Genomic DNA, 20,967 nt, shown 5'->3' on the forward strand with positions numbered 1-20,967 from the left:
CGTCAGCTTTGTATCTTGTACAGTCGGTATCACGGTCGTTGTCGGTATTGTTACAAACAAGCAATATTCAGTGGCGACTACGTACACGCTTGAGATATACACTTTATCATTCAAGTATCACATATCCTTTGCGCTTCTCAGTGATGAATCCATTCAGGTGATTAATGTTTGCCTAAACAAACCGTAAATCAGCTACGAAAATATTCGCTAGGACAAAAGTTATCGTTTCATTTATAGCAAAGGTGATGATTGTAAAGTGAAACAATCAACGAGGACAAGGAAAGATATCTATATTACCTCAAACTTCTATCAATGTGTGTAGTGCACAATTGTATATTATTGAACTTCCAAAACTTTTTTAACAACGTTCAAAATTGTTAACTCTATATTTATCTCATCAGTATTTGCGATGATCTCTGATAAAATTGTCGCATTTATGCTTACAGAGAAAATCTAATAATTGTAAAAAAATGTGTATTATTAAAAAATGTCGATGAAATATTTTAAACAATGATTGTAATTCAGTTAAAAAAAGCAGTTTTAGGGACATATGGTAAGTAATTGATGATATATTCCGTTTAATTTTCGATATTACAAGAGCAGATGCATATCTTGATAAAAAACAATGTTTATCAAGCTTTAATAAGAACTATTTTTGTAATAGCCCTAAACGTGTAACACCTAAACGATAGTGGAGGTTTAAAATATCTATATAATGCAAATTATTGCAACAGAAAATAATGAATCAGTATTGGTTGTAAGTCAAGATTTTGATTTTCATGAAAGCTGTGAATAATCCATTTTGGAACAATGCATAAAAGAGGCATAGTACCTCTTCATTATAAGCTCAGTTGCTTAAAATTTCTAAACAATCATTGTGTTTTGCATGTGTATTTATTTTTCCTTTTATTTCAATCAAATAAAGATATTAGAGGAAAAGGAGAAAACATGTAACCTTATTATCTTCTTGACCTATTATTTATTAAAATAAACATAACTTGTATGAAATTAACTTTTGTATCATCATCTAGCTAATCTAAATTTTATTATATTTTGTTATTATTATATAAGAAAATTGAGTTTATCTAGAATAAAAGACTGCAGTAAAACAAATGGTGACATTTCTTCATACTGATATATTCACTTTTGATCTTAAGCTTTCCAAGTGATACAAAACTAATATTTTTGGTACAAGAAAAAATACAGTATAATTAATATAATTATATGATATTATTTTAGTAATATTTCATATTTAAACCATATAGTATATTGCAATATATTATTGGTTACATATATATATTCTTTTACTTTTTACAATTGTTTCAAATTTTCTTCCTCACATACGTTTCAGATTAGAAGAATACATGGAATCAAAATGGCACGTAGACGTAAAAGTGAAATGAAATCATCCGTAAAAACATCACTTAAATATGTACCTGTTCGAAAATCTAGTAGACAAATAGCCAAAAAGCAATTAGAAGAAAAAAAGATTAATGGAGATGTTTTACAAATATCTTACTCAAACGACTCAGAAGATAGTAAAAGTACCACAGAATACCAAACCCAAGTACTTCCAAAAAAGAATCAAAATTCTTTAAGGAAGCATAACAAGCATAAGAACATTTCTAATAGTAATGTACTTGCAATTAATGAAGAGTGTTCATATTCCACAACATCCCAGTATAAAAAAGATGCTAGTGAAAGTGATAGTCAAGATGGAATAGACATCATAGTTGATCAATCTAATAAACTTAGTCCTGAAGATGTTCAACAAGTAGTTGTTGGTAATCCAAATAAAGAAATTGTAACTGAATCTGATTCTGCTGAAATCGAAATATGGCCAGAAGATGTAATAGAAGAAACTGTAATATGCGAAGAGATGGAAGTTAAAGAAGAACTTAAGGGTAGTGGTTGCAGCTTAAAACAAAATGACAATGTAATTGTAAAAGAAGTACTAGTTGTAAACACTCCCTCTTTAGAAACAAAAAATTTTGTAGAATACACTGTGATACAAAATGAGAATGGCATGGAATCCATGTTAATAGAATCTGATTCAAGAAATACACCTACTAATGATTGTTACTGCAATATGCAAAGTGACGTGTGTAATTTACATAAAACAGGGAATTCCATGCCAGCCTTATGTATAGATGTGCCAATGACTTCTAATGACAGAAATAACAAATCAACTAATTTAGAAAAATCATATACTCATAGTAAGGATATAATTAATGATCAAGGAGACCCATATGCAAATAAAGATGCATATACAAAAAAGTTGCAAACTTTATCTAAAGATGATGTGTTCTGTAAGATAGATAACAAATTAGCAGATATGCAAATTAGTGAACCTTCAAAAGAAATACAAAAATTAGTTAATGATTTATCCAATACAGAAAACATAATGTCTCCATTACAAATTGCTGGAAACACAGAAAAGGTGATACCAATGAGTGTTGATGAAGAAAGCAGTTCCTCAATACTAGATAAAATGGAACAACTGCATCAATCAAATAACTCTGCTATATTGGTTGATATTGTAGAGAAAAGTATTACAGAGTTAAATAATGATTCTTGCAATGATAAGGTAGACTATACAAATCAGCATTTATTAAAATCAAAAGTATTATCAGATAAAAAAAATGGAAATCAACGTAAAACAGTACATTTGCAACAAGTTAATGAGGAATTGTATGGTGATAGTGAAGTGGATAGCAAAATTGATGGGGAAGATACAAAACTATCTAGTAGCAGTGATAATAGTAATGATACACTATTATCTATGAGTAACTGTAAATTAACAGAATTTGATACAAAATGTAATAATAATTCAAATGATATTGATAAAAAGGTTGAGTTTAGAAGCAGAAGTGGTAGCACTGACACAACAGGTTCAGAAAGTGGATCAAATAGTTCTGGTGTAAGAAGGAGTAGTAGAATTAGGTCAATTGGTTTAATGAAACAAAGGTATGTATTTTAATATAATATAAATATGTAAATCATATAAAATATTTTTTTAAACAAATTAACTAAAACAAACAGACTTTCTAATTGTATTATTGAAAATAATATGTACACATGAGTTTAGGTGAATTTAAAACAAAAGGATGATTTGTTTTTATGCCATTTTATAGATCACGAGGACGTGGTTTAGTTATGAAACCTAATGTAGATATTGCAAAAACAAGCGTTCAACAGGAACGAGAAAAAGTAGCTAATAATGTTGTTTCAATTGCTCAAGAAATGAAAATGGATAATATATCTGAATCACAATTAGATAAAGAAACTAATATCAGTAAGACAGTAAATACATTTGAGTCTCTTACATTGCTAGCAACAACTTGTAATACTACAGGCTACGATTCAGATTCCTCTAAACCTGTTAAAGTAAAATCTCGTTGGCGAAGATCAAGTGAACTTGAAATGGGTGGATCAAATACAGGGACTGTATCTACATCAGCAATTGGATCTGTATTTGGAACTATAATTGCAAATATATCTGAATCTGGATCATGTTCAACTATTAAAACCACAAGTGGATCCTTAACAGATATTAATTCTTCAGATTCTCCATCTGGATCAGCAACAATTACAAATTTTCAATCTAATACAGAGACAGAACAAACAAAAGAGGTATCGACATCAGTTAACAATAATAATATTGTGCAAATTCCAAAAACTGTGGGTGCAAGAATTTTATTACCTATGGTTTCTGAAATAAAAGACAGAGAAATGGAAGAAAGGCTAAGTCAGTTTGAATATTTGCGTGAAAATTTATATTTGACAGAAAGGTATGTAAATAGAATACAGCCCATGAAATTATGATATGTATAATAATAATACTTTTAGATACACAAATAAGGAGACGAAGAGAATGGTATGTGATTGCTTTTTAACAGAGGAAGAAATTGAAAGAGGAGAACTAGGTTGTGGAGAAGACTGTCTAAATAGACTTCTTATGATAGAGTGGTACATATTATATATTCATACATTTAAATTAAATGTAAAACGTTAATAAAAAAATAAGCTTTATACAATATGTTATGTATTTTCTAGCGGCCCTCGATGTGTAGTAGGTGATCGTTGCACAAATAAAAGATTTCAAAACTGTGAATATGCAAAATGTGAAGTATTTAGAACAGAAAAGAAGGGATTTGGATTACGAGCTATGGTTGACTTGTTAGCGTAAGTAAGTTTTTTTACAACTATAATATAATAAAATTCTTTATTAATAAATGCTATTTTTAAACATCAGAGGAGAATTTATAATGGAATATGTAGGTGAAGTAGTTGATCCAAAAGATTTTCGACGTAGAGCAAAAGAATATTCAAAAGATAAAAATAAACATTATTATTTTATGGCATTAAAATCAGATCAAATCATAGATGCAACTCTGAAAGGAAATGTTTCTCGATTCATAAATCACAGTTGCGATCCAAATTCTGAAACTCAAAAAGTAAGTATAACTAGTAAAAATAAATTTTAAATTATATATATAGAGCTTTATCTTTATAATTGAAATTTGTACAGTGGACAGTGAATGGTGAATTGAGAATTGGCTTTTTTAATAAAAAATTTATAGCTGCTGGTGAAGAAATTACATTTGACTATCATTTTCAACGTTATGGGTATGTATGTTAATAGTATTTTAGTTGATTAGTATTTTGGTACGTTAATGATATGTAACAAAGTATGTCCCTTGTGCAAAATTTTATCGCACAATTAGCAAAGAGGCACAAAAATGTTTTTGTGAAGCACCCAATTGTCGTGGTTGGATTGGTGAAACGCCTGAGGAAGAAAAAGAAAAGATTGAAAAGAAAGAAAAACGTGAGAAAGATATGAAGAAAAAGAAAGGTGAAAAGAAACAAGCTGATTATATGGAAGATGAAGATGTGAGTAATATAAATATAATTTTTGTTTTTACTAATTTGAACTATTTAATAATTCATTTGATTTATTTTTAATATTATTTTAGTTGGAGGAAGAAATAGATAAACTATGCTCAGGTGGTTTGAAAAATAGAGCCCATACATTGACATTAAGTAGATTAATGGTACGTAGCAGGGAATTAGAACACAGAACACGGCTTTTACGTCTCATACAAAGCGGAGAACAGCCATGTCGAAGATTATTTTTGGATTATCATGGTTTACGCTTGATTTGGAGTTATGTTATGGATATTTCTACTAATGATTCTGATGAAGCACAACAGTTTCGACTAGAAGTTTTGAAAACCCTAAATACACTTCCAATCCCCAATAAAACAATGTTAATGGATAGTAAAATTTATAATGTGGTAGAAAAATGGTCAAGACGATTGTATTTTTCTTTGAGTGGAGATTCTCCTGAAGATGATCAAGGAAAATCAAAATCAAATAGTGATGAATTGCCAGTTAATTATGACAGCAATGAAAAAAGAAACTCTTATTCATTGACTGATATAGAAAAACAAGAAAATAATATTGAAATTACTGACATAAAATCTGATAACACAGATCAAAATCTTATTCCTGAATTAGCTTTGAGTCTTTTAGCTGAGTGGTCAAATTTAAAAGAAGTTTTTCGTATACCGAAAAAGGAAAGAATTGAACAAATGAAAGAACATGAGAGAGAAGCAGATCGTGGATACAGAGAAGAATTAGAAAAAGATGAAAAAAGAGGAACGTCGTATGACAGGCATAGATCTGATAGATATGGGAGAAACGAAGTAGAGAAACGTGGGGATAGAAGACGAGGACGAGAATCTCCAGAATCTGAACATACTCGAACAAAAGATAAGAGAATAGAAGAAAGAAGTAGCTTAGTTCCAATTCCGCGAATGACGAAATACGAGCGCAGGCAATTATTTGCTTTAAAAGTAGCTAAAGAGGAAGAAGAACGACAGCGTCGTCAACAGCAAGAATCGTGGCAAGATCATGAAACTAGATGTTTGGCATTAGGTATAGATCCTCATACCACGGCTATGGTAGACCCACAAACAGGATATCCTGTTTTTTACAATCCATCAATTGGACAATGGCAACAATATCCTACACAAGGTTTTAATCCATATATATATATATATATATATATATATATATATATATATATATATATATATATATATATATATATATATATATATATATATTTTTATACATTTATGTTGCATAGTTCTTAAATGATGTAAGTCCAAAAATTTGACTTTATAATGAACAATTTCTATTGGCCTTGGAAGAAAGGATAATTTGTCATAACTTATACCTATGTATATTATATTTCCTAAAAGCCATTGAAATTGACTTACACCATTTAGAAACTAAGTCCATTTCTTCTTATATGATTATTTCATTCATATAAAATTTTATTATATAGATGGAGAAATAAATCAGCAATGTACTTCAGTGTATGTAGCTGGACCACAGGCAGTATCTAGCCATACTCAATCCGGAATGGTACCGCAAAGTTCACATGTCCTAGCACCATCAATTTCTTCTGAAATATCACCTGGCATGTCGAGCAACATACCTTCAGGTGTACCTCCAGTGGTCTACACGTTAAGTCAAACGCCTGTATATAATCAAAGCACAACAGCTTATTCTTTACTGTCTCATTGTCATCAACAATACCCTGAGGGCCAATTGCCACTCTCGAATAATTTAGTTTCTAGCGGAACATCGGTTCCGCTCCAAACCGAATCTCTTTACGAACATATTGAAAAGCAGTCAGACCAACAATTTTCTGCTACATTCAGACAATCGCAGCCTGAAGCACCTCCTATAGATTTACCACCCAAATGGAAGAGTGCAACTGATAGTAGAGGCAGAACATATTATTATCATGTAAAAGAACGAATATCGCAGTGGTTGCCTCCTCCGCCAGATCATATTGGAGTTCAACCAGATTCGTCATCGACTTCAGAATCTAGTGAAGAATCTAGTTCATCCAACGAAGAAGATGAAGAAATTGACGAAGACAATAACGAAGAATCAAGAAACGAAGAGTTAAGCTTAAATAACACTTTGATAGAAAAATCATTAAATGGTTCTAAGCATAATGTACCTAAAAAAAGTGCGGTTCATAATATAAGCGGATGTTCAGGTCTTTTTCCGGAAGGCAAGAAAAGAAGAGAGGGTTTAGTTCAAGAAAGAATTATTAGCGTACGTTATATTTCATGTTTTTCCTTTTTTTTACAATTAATACGTATTTTTGTATTCATTCTTATATATTATGTTTGTATATTTTATAGCCACGTCGAGAAGAAGACCGTATGGATCACAAAACGCACAAAGGAATAAAGGAGAAATTACGACGTCAAAAAGAAAGAGCCAAGTTTAAAGAACACGTTGAGAAAATACGAAGACATCGCCGTAGTAACAAATCTAAATCGCATTCACGACATAGTTTAAATAAATTACAACTACCGTCGTCTGATTTATCCACAATGTCAGAGAGAAAGATTAAAGATACTTTTAGGATAAATATGGCGAATGTCATGGTACATTTTTTGAATCCGTATAGGAAAAACGATTGTAAACAAGGTAGAATAACAAATACGGAAGATTTTAAACATCTTGCTAGAAAGGTACGTTTGCAGAAGAAAATCTTTTTAAATAAATTTTTTTACGAATTATATTATTTTTTTTAAGCAGAAATGTTGAATTTAATTTTTTAATAATCTTTTCTGTTTTAGCTTACACATTTTGTACTTGCAAAAGAATTAAAACACTGTAAAAGTGTTGATGAATTACAATGTAATGAAAATGTTAAACACAAAGCTAAAGATTTTGTACGTAAGTATATGAGTAAATTTGGCGCAGTTTATCAGAAAAGCACTGATGAAGATTAATTATGTAACTTATGACATGAAATTGTTATTTATTATACGAATCCTTCACTTTGAACATTGTAATATATCTACTAAAAAAAATATATCCAAGTAATGCCTGTATGTAGATATATATATCTGTAATTATCATTATTGTAATATAGATGAATTTGTACATGCTTCATAAACATTCTGGTAATTTAGCCATTAAGAAATTAGGAAATTTCTAATTTCGTATATTCAATGTATAAACTTTATATTTTCATTTGGTAGATAATAATATGTATGTTATATCTTTAAAAAAAAATGCATTTTATGTCCTGCTATAATGTACATCTTGCATAATTATATTAAGTATTGATTTTGCCTTTAATTATCAGTTTTAAAAAATGACATTAAATATTGTATTGTGAAATAATCAATATCAAAAGTCTTAAATATTGTACATAATTATAAATTGTAAAAGAATTTTTAACTGTTTCATAAAAGTAAGTTGCAATTATTATCTTCTTAATGTGTATAAAAAGCAAATGAAATTAAAAATAATAAATTTTGCATTTACAAACTTATTTTCTATCTATTTAAAACTTTATGTATTATAGTTTTTTAGACAAGAACAATATATGCAAGTTTCAAAGAAAAAAATGTTTGAATAAAAAAAATTATTTATTATTAATAGGCTACAACTTATTGAAGTTGTTTCTCAGAAGTATTGTTTTCAAATACACCAAAAAGTTAATTTATTTCTTATAAGAAAATATTTGTGTAGAGATTATTTTTTTGCTATCAAAAAATTATATTTGAAAATTGACGTAAAACGGTCTTACAATTTGTAATATACATATGAATATTGTATTATGTATATATGTACATATTATTACGGTGTAGATATTTATACATACCTACAAATTTTTTTTACACCAATACGTAAATATTAAAAGTTGAATAAATCTCTAAAGTAGTATGTCACATATCTCGTACATAATCGTATGTACATAATCTCGTTAACAAAATACATTTATTATTTTATTCTAAATAATTAAATTTTTAATTATTTAATCAAACGTTATTCTGAAATCAAGATTGATAACGCTTTTGGTCACTAGAGGCGCTAGTGAGTACTGTACATCAAGTACTGATATAACAATGTCTCAAGTACATGTAATTTTATATTACGTATAAATTAAATAAAACTCGTAAATGATTTTATTCTATAAAACATAGCTTACATATCTTAGATTATGTCAATCACGTGTTTTATTAAAATTTAACATATTTCAATATGTCAAAAATGAACGCGCGATAGAAAAATTTGACGCACATTGACAACATAAAAATGCGATTCCGCTGTAGATTGAGAATTCGTCACGTCACATATATATAATATCCATGATATAGAACGACTTTTACGGTAAAAAACCTTACTTTTTACCTTGAGATAAGATATTATCATCAATAGAGAAGAAAGATATCTTTTACGGTTGACGTGAGAATAAAATATTTTTCGAACAATGGATATTCTGAAACCCGAATTAATTTGGGTAGATGGCCGATGTTATAGAGTATTAGAAAATATTGAACGGACAGATGCTCGCGACGTTCCTCCTTACTTCGAAGACAATAATTACCATTTGGATGACAAAGATTGTGAGGATGAATATTACGATACAGATATAGAAATTGTACCATATGGATCAACAAAATTTAAACATACATTTCGTGTACCAAAGTATACAAATTTTTTAAGATACGTTATGTAATAAATTCAACATGTAACAATGATTAATGATTGCCACAATATTTTAGAGCATTTTTTTCATATATTATTGGAGCTAAACATGCAGTACGTAAAAGATTAGAAAGTGAAACTGGAACGTTAATACAAATTCCAAAATTAGGCCAAGATGGAGATATTGGTAATTACACTTTAAATTTTTGATTAAAATATGAAACTTTATTTTCATAATACAATTATGTATCTGTATTTTAACAGTAATAATTGGTTCTGATCGCAAAGGAATAATAACTGCACGTCGGAGAATAAATTTATTAATGGAAGCAACTAGGAAGAAATTAGAATTTACACACTTTTTATCAATACCTTTAAATGAAGGTCATATAATAATGAAGTTTAATATGTTTAAAAATGAAGTCCTGACAAATTCAGGAAAGAAATCCAGAGGTGTGGATGAAACAATTTTCCAAACACCAAGTAAATTACATCTTACTATTGGTTTAATGACATTACTTGATGAAACAGAAAGAAATAAAGCTATAGAAGCTTTATATTATTGTAACGAGCATATTGTAAGGTAAAGAAAATAATATGATATAAAAAATATCTTCTGTTGTTACAAATTTGCTAAAGTTTATTTCATATCATGTTTTTATAACAAATTACAGACCTACCATTGAAAAATATGGACAAATTCCTATACACTTACAAGGAATTGATATAATGCAGGATGATCCTAGTGAAGCAAAAATTATATATGCAAAGCTAGTTAATAAAACTGAGGTTTTGCAAAAGATAGTAGATGAAATTGTAGACTATTATGTCAAGATAGGTAAGACGGCAAATAATACTTTTTAATAGTAGAATATGAGTGCATATGTTAAAGACATTAATAGCTTATACAACAAGAAGCATACTGATAGTAAAATACGTTGCTTAGGTTTAATAATCAAAAGTAAACGTCAATCAAACAAACTGCATTTAACTCTTATGAATACAAAATTTCAAATAAATGAAGAAGAAAGAAATAGTAAAAACTTTATAACATTTGATGCAAGAGAAATATTGAAGGTAAATATATTTAATTATTTAAGTTGTAATATACTAGTTGCAACTAAGAAACATTTTTTAGGCTCATGAAAATACAACCTTTGGCGAAACCATATTAAAACAAATTCACATATCGCAACGTCATACAATTGGTAGTAATGGATACTATCTAGCAACTGCAAAAATTAATCTACTTGAAGGTTTATAAATGAATTGTATATGAATTTATATATCCAATTATTTTTTAAAATACCAAAATTATGAGATGGCAATTGGATATAAATAATTTGTATAGGAAATACTTGGTTTAAAGATAAGATATTTTCTAAAAGTATATTAGCATGTTTTTTAAAGTTATTATCCTGTTTTAAATGAAATTTTGTATATTTCTGTTATTATATAGCTTTTATTTTACTAAAGTATTTCATAAGGTAAATAATAACATTAAATATATCCATGATACTAGTACAAGCATTTATAATAAGTAATAATTGTAATTGATCATTAAAACTTGATGAGTTGTATTTATGTTTACAGATGAACCTGTGTAACAATTTGAAAATTCGATTTTCCTACATAATTCATTCTTTAGATGTATTTGCATACCAATGTAAATATTCTGGATTAAAATTCTACATAATTTCATAATGTAAATATCCTGGATTAAGTACCTACAAACTTTAATCTTTAAATGCAAAAAATGTTTTCAAAAGATTGGACAATATTTTTGGTGTTTTATATATGTCAAAATATGAAAAAAGGTCCTATGTATTCAAGAAAATAAATTTTTCGAATTACAAGCAAAAGAATAAATGAATTTATAGTAAGTGTGCAAGCTGTTTTCATAATTGTTTGTTTGCTAAAGTATGCCAGTAATAATTTCAAAACAACATATGAATAAAAATTATTGGTATTTTCTTTATGTAGTTAGATATTTTATTATATGTGTCAGTTTTGTTAATATTGCTGGACAATGGTAATTTATATTTCCTCGTTTATTTTATATGTATATATCGCTATGATAACTGTCTTATATGTTACAGTATAAAAAGTGTTTATTAACATGTCCTGTATCACACAGGCCAATAATAATCCACAATAGCAATTAAACATAAAGCTTCCATTGGACTAAAAAAGATATATTTTAACTCATTTTTTAGTGAATATATACGAAAGAAGATCTAGGTACCATGAATTCAGGCTTTCATGTCAAGTATTTTAATGTAAGTCTTTAACTCTTTTTTTAATCTCTGTTTATTCTTATTTTCTTGCAGTTCTGCATAGAAGAAAGATTTATTAAATTAGAATATTTAATTAGAAAATAGTCCTTATACTGAATTCCTGACACTTTAATCTCTTTTTATCTACTTTACTTCAGTAATTTAATATTGTACATATTCGACTACTTAATGAATGCTCTACTTCTATTAACTGTCACAAGTTATGGCTCACGAGATACAAAATGAGTTCAATATGTGTACAAACAGCCAAATATAAATTCAATATTCACTTTCAAAATGAGATTGATATAAAATGTTTTACACAGATTCTTTGTCACAAAAAAAACTATTATAATTAAAGTTAATATAATTCTTGTCTTCAAATAATTCACAAACAAAAATTTGTATTGTATGTAAATTGGTATATAGTATATATTTACTTTTTATTATATTGAGATTTTCTCAAGTAACTTTTTAAGAAATTATAAAATTATAAAAATATAACGCGTTTGCATTTTTTAAACCTTGAAGATCCAGAGCATTATTGTTCTCTGTACTTTTTAAACAAGGAGATCTTCATGTATGATATTTTTATATAAATTCAAAATAAAGTATTTTTTCAATATTGTAATTTTTCTTATTTCACCTAATGTTATTTTATCGCTTTAATATACTTTTTGCTTTTTTTATTTTTTTGTAACGTGATGAATATCACGATCAGATCGAAGACGCATGCGTAATGAGTACTAAAAGAGTGTCATACGTCAAAGTAGTAATAGACGAATCACCGTAAAAAGAACTCTAACCTCTTCCCTCTTGCATGTAATATTTAATACGAAATATTAACAAACACATATTTGTAAAGAAATTAATTTATAATTACTAATATTAATTCGATATAGAAATATTAAATATATCTGGTATAGAAATATTTTAAACATATAACAATATGTCACTAAATTTTTTTTAAGCTAAAAATTTCATTATTTGGAATTGGACATCACATAATTTTATCCTACGATATGTTTGTTAGATATTCAAATTATTTTTACAATTTTTAATATCGCTAATCACTAATTGGTATAATTATTATTAAAAATAAACAATTGATAATATCAATTTGCAATAATATTAATTATTTTAGTCCTAGTGTAACAAGTTATTGAAATTTTCATAACAATAATGGATCATGTACAATAAATTGAATAATTTGTTGCTTAATCATTTAATATTTTTAAATGTGCAGGATAAAATACACATGTACCATCTCTACCATGATACGATGTATATACATGTATTATGTTATATATAATATAATACATGCTAATTAGTAGTTAGATATTGACATTAAATTATCTGATTCTTCAGGTTTATGAAAAATGCATGGAATCAAGAGAATATTAGTTTTCTGTACATTAACAATCATTTTACCAATTCTACTTATTGCGACACCATTATATTTACGTCATAATTTCTATGCCGATGTAGCATATGCTGTAATGAATTCTGATATCTTGGAAATTACAGATGGTATTTCTACAATATTTTGCTCTGTAAATACACTTTAATTTTGATTATATATGTATATGAATTATATATAAAATCAAATATAAATTATTATTAATAATGATATATAGGCACATATTTTACGAATGAATAGAACATTTAATGCGTTCCAAATGTCACACAAACCAGAAATAACTTCATATAAAAAACATATACGTCTTAAAAAAAGTATGGTTTTACCAGATGATACATTGGAGTACTGGGGATTTTATCTCTTAGGAGGATCAAGCGTGGCACTTTCTGTGTGCTCAAGGTAATGCAATGTTAGAATATTATCATATTTTTTAGTTAATATATAATTGCATATAATAATTATTTGCATAGATTTGAAGGTGCTTCTATACTCGTTGTTAAGGGAGAACGAAATTTGCGAACATGTGGAATGTTAGAACATCACAATACACAAATTGTGGAGGGTATATTTTTACCAGAAGCAAAAAAACAAGTTGAAGTAACATTTAAATCAAATGCAGAACAAATTAATTCTAATAATACTATTATACAGAACAATTATAATAAAACATTAAATGACATTGAAGATATATTGTTATGGGATCATACATTGAACAATACTGATCAAAATATTGGGGCACACTATCCTTATTTAAACAGTTTTATGTCTAATATGGAAAATTATGAAGAAGAAGCAAAAGAATTATTACAGGATAAAAATATTCAACATATTAAAAGGTCTCTGAAAAAAGAAACTATACATACTACCAGAAGATTAAGGCATGCTAGGAAGAGGAAATATAAAATGCAAATGAAAGAAACAAGAAAAAATATTACATTGCAGGAAAGAAAAAAAGCACAAAAGAATCATAAAATCAATTCTTATTTTAAAAGAGATATATATAATAAATACAGTTTATTTCTAAAAAGATTACAAAGAAGCTTGAATTTAGAAGATAATGGAAAGGGTGATATTAATAACAAAATGAATGTGCAAGATAAAAAAAAATCAAGAAAAAGGATCAAAAGAAATCAAGGGGTTGTTAACCCAACACTTTTATTTGATCAAGGTATTCAACATGGTGGAAATGCAGGAAATGTAACAGATACTAATGAGGATTCTTCTGTATCCAGTTTTGAAAATGAGTTATTTAAATGTTATGGGGGATCAATTTTAATGGCTCAAGAATTTGCACCTTCTGAAAAATGCACTGATGTCACTTATTTACTGAACGGCAAACATATGCAAGCTGTGCACAATGTCATAGAAGATGGTTACTATTATTATATCTTTTATAGTGATAATGATATCGTATCGAATGATATATATGCATTATTTGATATTTATAAACCCATTTTTCATTATGAGAATATAACAAATTCTTGTATAAATCAAACAAAATGTTTCTTTCCAATTAATATGCTATCTTCTGATAGAGTAATTGTTGAAATACCAACTAAAGATGATCTTGAATACGAAATAGATGATGTTAATCTGCTTTTATCAAGTTGTCATCCACGAATTGAAGTGTATATATTTTTTCCTGTTGCAGTATTATTCTTTATTCTTAGTTATACTTTCGTGTAATAATATTTACAATTTTGTTTATCAGCACAAATGTTGAATTTTGGTCGAATCGCGTATTATTATTAAGAGACATTATCCTATTGATAGAAATTCTTGAATGGGTGGAATACGAAAATATTTTCATCAGTATATGTGTTTAAAAATACATAAATATCTGTAAATATATATTTACATATTAATATATCCTGATTGTACATATATGTACATATATACGAATATATCTATACTTATATATGTAACTTATATATGTATATATATATCTTTTTATATAAAGAATTGTATAAAGTATGTGCTATTATGTATGTTGTATGTAGTATGATGTTGCATGAGTAGCTTACATTCTATATTAAACATTCCATCCTAGCCACTAATATTTCTAAACATATAAAGCAAATGAGGTAGTGCGACGATTTGAATCAAAAGTCGCATGAAATAGTATTGAATGTATTATAAAGTATTTTCGCCTATAATTACGATAACTACGATCTTTATATTGTTAGATTTATTTTGTTAATTATTATATTCAAAAGTATATATTTCCATTATAAAATTTCAATACTTTTATTGGTGAATGCAGAAAATAAATTGTAATTCGTGTATCCATAATTTGATTAAAATATCTTGAATAACTACCTTTTGGCTTAGAATGACTTCCGGTTCATATCTCTTTACTTCTTCAATCTATTCATTAAATCTATTCTTTAAACCGAAATATATAGTATATAAACGTTATTTCAAATACGAAAATATACAAATATATCGCTATAGACTGTTTATTTAAAAAAGACTAAGAATATGAAATGCTATCAATGTATGTAATTACATTTGCCGCAAATACCCCACTAAGAGGTCGCAGAGAATTGTGGGCAATTGACGTACTTCCTTTATGCGCAATAGACATTTGGAAAATCGCGTACGATAAAAACCAAGGAATTGAATAAAAAGCTGTTATCCACTTTTAAAAATTAATATCCCGAAACGTTCGAATTGTTTCGCGTAGAATTTTGCGTGTCGAATCACGAGAAAAGTCGATTGAAAATTTGAAGACCGCTCGCAGCGCCATTGTGCGGTGCTCATAAGAATATTCCTTGTGACGCAATAGGAACTCGTCCTTTCCGTCGACCTACCGTGAGTGGAACATGTCGCATACGTCTGAGCGAAGGTAAGTTCAGTTTTTTCATGCGTAATTGAGAAATATGCGTGCTTTCTTATATTTCACTAATTTCTTGTTTACGTTGTGCCTCTGTAAATCTGGCGCGACGCGCGGCTGGACGTCAACACTTCACGATATATCCTTAAAAAATAGTGCCGCAATCAGCGAATGCATGGGACACGAGACTGACAACATGGCGTGCATTCATTTTTGTCACATTGTTCGCAAAATTAACGTTAATCCCTCGTACTTCTTCATTTTTATAACCTCTATAATTGTTGTGATTAGAAGTCATAATGGGTATCCATACGGTGGGTCACCAAACTCTCAGAAAAATATATTTGAGAAGCTTTATTATAGGAACTGCATGCTCTCTACTCGTACTTGCAAACACGTTTTACTTTGCATTTAAAATTACGTAATAAAAAATAGATTTTCTTTGGTAAGACTAGTAAAAATGGTGCGAATCGAATAATGTTCAACAATGCTACATAAAATTATAGGCATTATGTCTCGTACAATCGAGACTCGTCTTGCTGGGGCATGCTTTCGCGTGAGTCACTGTCAACGCATCTATCAAGTCATCGATAAATTCATTATCATATCTGCAGGATGATCTAAAGGCATTGTTGATACATTTATAGGAAATCAGATACTTTTTAACGAGGAATTCCTACGTTATTGAGATAAAATACCTTTTAACATTCGTTGCGAAATTGAAATACTATGATGTCGGATTTTTACGGTTCAAGGTCGCTAAGATTCAACATTATTTATACATTTGATTTTAGAGTAAACATATAATGCAAATTACTGGAACAGTTTATTCATTCCTGGTACCACTGATTAGAATTAAAAAACTAAATGCTACAAATGAAACAAATTTTTTTTAGATATATTCTATTGCAAATTATACAGTTATATATTTAAAATAAAAATCAAATTTTTATTCTGATGTATCATTTGTATTTCAGAAACGATGATCAATGGGCAGGAGATTCCAAAAATGGTCCTAGTGAAAGTGATCAACAGACATACGATGGCCCCCCTGGCATGGAGCCCGATGGGATCATCGAATCCAACTGGGATGTTGTAAGTTAACGATTACAATAGACCACTTATTCTTAAATTTTGAGTTTAATAGGATATCCTCTTAAAAGGATTGATTGTTATAATAATTTTGTGCTTTGTATATAAACTAGGTTGTTGACAACTTTGATGAAATGAACCTAAAAGAAGAATTACTACGTGGTATTTATGCTTATGGCTTTGAAAAACCATCTGCAATTCAACAACGTGCCATTCTGCCATGTATAAGAGGACACGATGTGATTGCACAAGCACAATCAGGTAACAAAATCAAAATATATGCTTTGATATAAAAATAACAGAATTTCGTTTCTAATTTGTGGAATGTTCAACAGGAACTGGCAAAACTGCTACATTTTCAATTTCTATTTTACAACAAATTGATACCAATATCAAGGAATGTCAAGCGTTGATTCTAGCCCCAACTCGTGAACTTGCTCAACAAGTAAGTATAATAAAACTCTAAATGTTAGCATATTACTAACTGAACAAAACACATTTTAAATAAATATGGCTGAAAAGATATTCCAAATTAAAGTAAATTTTGAAAATCGAAGATAATATAGTGTTATGAACCAAAATAATAAGATATAAATCTAATAATCTATCTTATAAATCTAAGACAAACAGATTTTCTTATCTAAACTAAACTAAAAAAAATCTTTTTGTTCTTTTTTCAGATCCAGAAAGTTGTTATTGCTTTGGGAGATTTTATGCATGCAGAATGTCATGCATGCATTGGAGGTACCAATGTACGTGAAGATATGCGAAAATTAGAACAAGGTGTTCACATAGTAGTTGGTACACCTGGTAGAGTTTATGACATGATTAGTCGACGGGCATTACGGGCCAGTAGCATCAAACTGTTCGTATTAGATGAAGCTGATGAAATGCTCTCTCGTGGTTTCAAGGATCAGATTCATGATGTATTTAAATTATTACCTCAGGAAGTACAGGTATATAAAAATCCGATTGTATTTTTTATATTACTGATAAAATTTACTCTTGAATAAATTATTTAACTATTTAAAAAAAATCATGAAAAATAATGAACCAATGTAGTAAAATTTTTGTTTTTCAGGTTATATTACTATCTGCTACTATGCCGACAGATGTATTAGATGTGTCTACATGCTTCATGCGAAATCCAATTCGTATTCTGGTTAAAAAGGAAGAACTCACACTAGAGGGTATCAAACAGTTCTTCATCTACGTTGAACGTGAAGAATGGAAGTTTGAGACTCTTTGTGACTTATATGATACATTAAGTATCACCCAGGCAGTTATCTTTTGTAACACGCGGCGTAAAGTAGATTGGTTAACGGAGAGTATGCGCACCCGCGACTTCACAGTCTCTGCTATGCATGGAGACATGGAACAAAAAGAGCGAGATCTCATTATGAGACAGTTCAGAACTGGATCATCTCGTGTCCTCATAACAACTGATCTTCTAGCACGTGGTATTGATGTTCAACAGGTTTCTCTTGTCATCAATTATGATTTACCTTCCAATCGCGAAAATTACATTCACAGGTAAGTTATTATATATGTTTATATATATTATATTATTTTCCTATAAATGATTTTAAATTATCTTTCAAATTTCATTAATTTTAAAAATTATGTTTTTGAAAAAACATACAATTTATAAAAACTGAAAACGTTATGCACTGAAACTATATTACAGAATCGGTCGAGGTGGTCGTTTCGGTCGTAAGGGAGTGGCAATTAACTTGGTAACAGATGACGACAAACGAACATTGAAAGATATTGAACAATTCTATAATACTAGCATCGAAGAAATGCCAATGAATGTCGCAGATTTGATCTAAATCTGACTATTGGCTATAATTCATTATAATTAAAAAAAAAAAAAAAATAAAAGTAAGTGACATACGGAGCTCTCAGCTGATCTCTCATGGTGTGTGAGTATATATAGAGTGAGTTGGTGAACTATAATCGCTTATGTAAACGCGATCTACCGAAATATTCCAAACGTTCTCATCTCAATTTCATTTTATAACAGTAGATTACAGAAATAGTTATTCGTTACGCTAGACAAAAATTAGTACTATTATATTATAATTATTACAATTATCACTACGGATACTACTATATTTCTATTCCTATCACTATTGCTCTTAACTATTATTACTGTTACTGGTATATACTCTTGCGCTACTCTCTTCTTGTTCAATATTTATTACTACTACTTCTCCCGCTGCTATTCCTACTATATAACTCTCTATTCTTAATATCTCTCGTATCCCTGTTATTATTACTATAAATACCGGGATTGCTGCAGTTTCTAATACGAATTAATAATATTACCGCATCGATAAAGGTACAATCATTGCGATTGCTACTAGCGTGAGGTGAAGAAAGGCAGAAACGAAACTGAGAAGTGAGGCAATTCAGCCAACTTCGGTTGTTCCTTTACCTCTCTGTTCTTTCAAGTCACAGAGATATCCTACATTTTGTGTAAATGCATCTACAATCTTATCTAACGTGCCCAAATTCTATTATGAGTTTCAAATCTTTTATTTTGAATCATTTTATTTCGTCTTCTTTCTTATACAACATTTCCAATTGGATGATTTATTCTATGTTCTGTTGTCCCTCTTCAACACTTTTACCACCGCGATTACAACGTGTTTGTCTAGGCAGAGGTTTAGTTGGGTATTGGAAGGGGTACTTTAATCACAAGCGTTGTCGAAGGAGATGTACATTCAGACTTTAGATGATATGAATTTTTTGTATGTCCCAAATCCTAAGTACATACCTTCATTAAGAAATAAAGTGTTTGACCTTTTAATTGTGGTTTTTGTTATTGCATTCACTATTATATACTCGAATACTTCAAAAAAAAAAATTTCGTTTTATAATGGAAAATCCAACTAAAAGGTATTTTTAAAACAAAAAAAGAAAGGAAACCGTGTGTAAATCATTACGGTTACAATAAATTTCATTACCAGATCATATCGAGAACAAGTTCTATGAAACTGTACGCATTATCGAAAAAGTTCTCACAGTTTTTATTTGTATTTGCAGGCAATTTTGAGCGGTCCAGAAATGAGGGAGATATTTTTGGAAATAAAGACCAAATTTCGTGATTCAATATAGAAGTTTTGTAAATCGATTACCTCTCTAATTTCCTGCCCTTTGCAGGTTATTATATAAACAATATAATATAAATGTCGAATTATTTATACATACATTTGCATTATTTATTTTTAATAATTATAGAAGTCAGATTTTTACACGATCATTTTATATCTTCTCAATAAAAAGGCATGTGAAAATACTTTTCATTCATTAGTTGTGTATTTGTGTGCTTTGTTGGGAATAAAATTTTAATGTTTCGTATATTGTGAGAACTTTTATAATAAATATATATATATATATATAAATATATATATATATTATATCTTCGTGAAGAAAGTGTGTTACGAATAAATATCCGATTATTCAAGCACAGTCTTATTTTGTAACGTCGACAATAGTTTTCGAAAGTTGGAGTAATTTCATGCAATTTTTCATTTCGACATTTAATATTATTAGAACAATTCAAGGTATCTTTTCTTCCGTATGTATAAGTATTTTGAAACTGCTCGAATTTCCGAAAACTGTTCATTATTCAATTCTGTAAATATTACAAATGATTTTTTCGAATGGTGGACTATTGTGAGTTCTATTGTATTTATACATTATAGAAAAACAATATGGTTAAATTGAACTCTTAAAATCAACACAATAAATGTGCATGTCGTTTACATACAGCCATCGCATCACTATTTTTACTTGTC

The 20,967-nt window shown here is 28.7% G+C and overlaps 4 protein-coding genes across 13 annotated transcripts; all 4 read left to right on the forward strand.

Annotated features, from left to right (window-relative positions):
• The first annotated feature begins 26 nt into the window (after window positions 1-26).
• On the forward strand, window positions 27-8,377 carry LOC126874383 (uncharacterized). Of its 3 annotated transcripts, XM_050636334.1 has the most exons (13): window positions 172-314; window positions 447-553; window positions 1,352-2,967; window positions 3,135-3,791; window positions 3,850-3,969; window positions 4,057-4,185; window positions 4,256-4,457; window positions 4,532-4,629; window positions 4,728-4,893; window positions 4,977-6,039; window positions 6,356-7,140; window positions 7,230-7,565; window positions 7,674-8,377. In XM_050636334.1, exons 2-13 carry the CDS (start codon window positions 551-553, stop codon window positions 7,827-7,829), a joined length of 5,331 nt encoding a protein of 1,776 aa, XP_050492291.1. In that variant the 5' UTR covers window positions 172-314; window positions 447-550; the 3' UTR covers window positions 7,830-8,377. The 3 variants fall into 3 exon arrangements, with proteins under 3 accessions (XP_050492292.1, XP_050492291.1, XP_050492290.1); XM_050636335.1 differs by lacking the exons at window positions 172-314; window positions 447-553 and adding an exon at window positions 27-157; XM_050636333.1 differs by lacking the exon at window positions 172-314 and having other exon boundaries at window positions 405-553.
• A 533-nt stretch (window positions 8,378-8,910) lies between these two features.
• Window positions 8,911-12,438, forward strand: LOC126874394 (activating signal cointegrator 1 complex subunit 1). Of its 3 annotated transcripts, none has more exons than XM_050636376.1 (8): window positions 8,911-9,537; window positions 9,615-9,724; window positions 9,826-10,120; window positions 10,212-10,375; window positions 10,484-10,614; window positions 10,676-10,793; window positions 11,131-11,416; window positions 11,637-12,438. In XM_050636376.1, exons 1-7 carry the CDS (start codon window positions 9,320-9,322, stop codon window positions 11,142-11,144), a joined length of 1,050 nt encoding a protein of 349 aa, XP_050492333.1. In that variant the 5' UTR covers window positions 8,911-9,319; the 3' UTR covers window positions 11,145-11,416; window positions 11,637-12,438. The 3 variants fall into 3 exon arrangements, with proteins under 3 accessions (XP_050492333.1, XP_050492330.1, XP_050492331.1); XM_050636373.1 differs by having other exon boundaries at window positions 8,913-9,537; window positions 9,802-10,120; XM_050636374.1 differs by having other exon boundaries at window positions 8,914-9,537; window positions 9,802-10,120; window positions 10,676-11,024.
• Window positions 12,439-12,563: 125 nt separating this feature from the next.
• LOC126874389 (uncharacterized) lies at window positions 12,564-16,081 on the forward strand. 5 transcript variants are annotated; one of them, XM_050636356.1, is made up of 5 exons: window positions 12,572-12,635; window positions 13,060-13,097; window positions 13,182-13,366; window positions 13,451-13,632; window positions 13,704-16,081. In XM_050636356.1, the coding sequence occupies exons 3-5, from the start codon at window positions 13,193-13,195 to the stop codon at window positions 14,917-14,919; spliced, it is 1,572 nt and encodes a 523-aa protein (XP_050492313.1). In that variant the 5' UTR covers window positions 12,572-12,635; window positions 13,060-13,097; window positions 13,182-13,192; the 3' UTR covers window positions 14,920-16,081. The 5 variants fall into 5 exon arrangements, with proteins under 5 accessions (XP_050492314.1, XP_050492313.1, XP_050492316.1 ...); XM_050636359.1 differs by having other exon boundaries at window positions 12,578-12,733; XM_050636357.1 differs by lacking the exon at window positions 13,060-13,097 and having other exon boundaries at window positions 12,564-12,635.
• On the forward strand, window positions 15,940-20,472 carry LOC126874392 (eukaryotic initiation factor 4A-I). Of its 2 annotated transcripts, XR_007692784.1 has the most exons (8): window positions 15,940-16,081; window positions 17,047-17,164; window positions 17,275-17,422; window positions 17,497-17,606; window positions 17,842-18,117; window positions 18,243-18,694; window positions 18,849-19,045; window positions 20,213-20,472. XR_007692784.1 is itself a non-coding variant. In XM_050636371.1 (7 exons), exons 1-7 carry the CDS (start codon window positions 16,059-16,061, stop codon window positions 18,991-18,993), a joined length of 1,272 nt encoding a protein of 423 aa, XP_050492328.1. In that variant the 5' UTR covers window positions 15,940-16,058; the 3' UTR covers window positions 18,994-19,976. The 2 variants fall into 2 exon arrangements, 1 of the variants encoding a protein (XP_050492328.1); XM_050636371.1 differs by lacking the exon at window positions 20,213-20,472 and having other exon boundaries at window positions 18,849-19,976.
• The last annotated feature ends 495 nt before the right edge of the window (window positions 20,473-20,967 follow it).

This window comes from Bombus huntii, chromosome 16 (assembly GCF_024542735.1).
Source record: "Bombus huntii isolate Logan2020A chromosome 16, iyBomHunt1.1, whole genome shotgun sequence".
Taxonomy (NCBI): domain Eukaryota; kingdom Metazoa; phylum Arthropoda; class Insecta; order Hymenoptera; family Apidae; genus Bombus; species Bombus huntii.

Bases quoted from the DNA above. Each gene is read 5' to 3' on its own strand.
- LOC126874383 (XM_050636334.1), top strand. The intron at 4,630-4,727 runs GTATGTATGTTA...TCGCACAATTAG, and splicing joins TATCATTTTCAACGTTATGG to CAAAGAGGCACAAAAATGTT. The intron at 7,566-7,673 runs GTACGTTTGCAG...TTTCTGTTTTAG, and splicing joins TTAAACATCTTGCTAGAAAG to CTTACACATTTTGTACTTGC.
- LOC126874392 (XM_050636371.1), top strand. From the start codon at position 16,059: ATGTCGCATACGTCTGAGCGAAG. The intron at 18,118-18,242 runs GTATATAAAAAT...TTTGTTTTTCAG, and splicing joins TATTACCTCAGGAAGTACAG to GTTATATTACTATCTGCTAC. The intron at 18,695-18,848 runs GTAAGTTATTAT...ACTATATTACAG, and splicing joins CGCGAAAATTACATTCACAG to AATCGGTCGAGGTGGTCGTT.
- LOC126874394 (XM_050636373.1), top strand. From the start codon at position 9,320: ATGGATATTCTGAAACCCGAATTAATTTGGGTAGATGGCCGATGTTAT. The intron at 9,538-9,614 runs GTATACAAATTT...ACAATATTTTAG, and splicing joins CATACATTTCGTGTACCAAA to AGCATTTTTTTCATATATTA. The intron at 9,725-9,801 runs GTAATTACACTT...GTATTTTAACAG, and splicing joins AGGCCAAGATGGAGATATTG to TAATAATTGGTTCTGATCGC.
- LOC126874389 (XM_050636357.1), top strand. From the start codon at position 13,193: ATGCATGGAATCAAGAGAATATTAGTTTTCTGTACATTAACAATCATT. The intron at 13,367-13,450 runs GTAAATACACTT...AATGATATATAG, and splicing joins TTTCTACAATATTTTGCTCT to GCACATATTTTACGAATGAA. The intron at 13,633-13,703 runs GTAATGCAATGT...TTATTTGCATAG, and splicing joins GCACTTTCTGTGTGCTCAAG to ATTTGAAGGTGCTTCTATAC.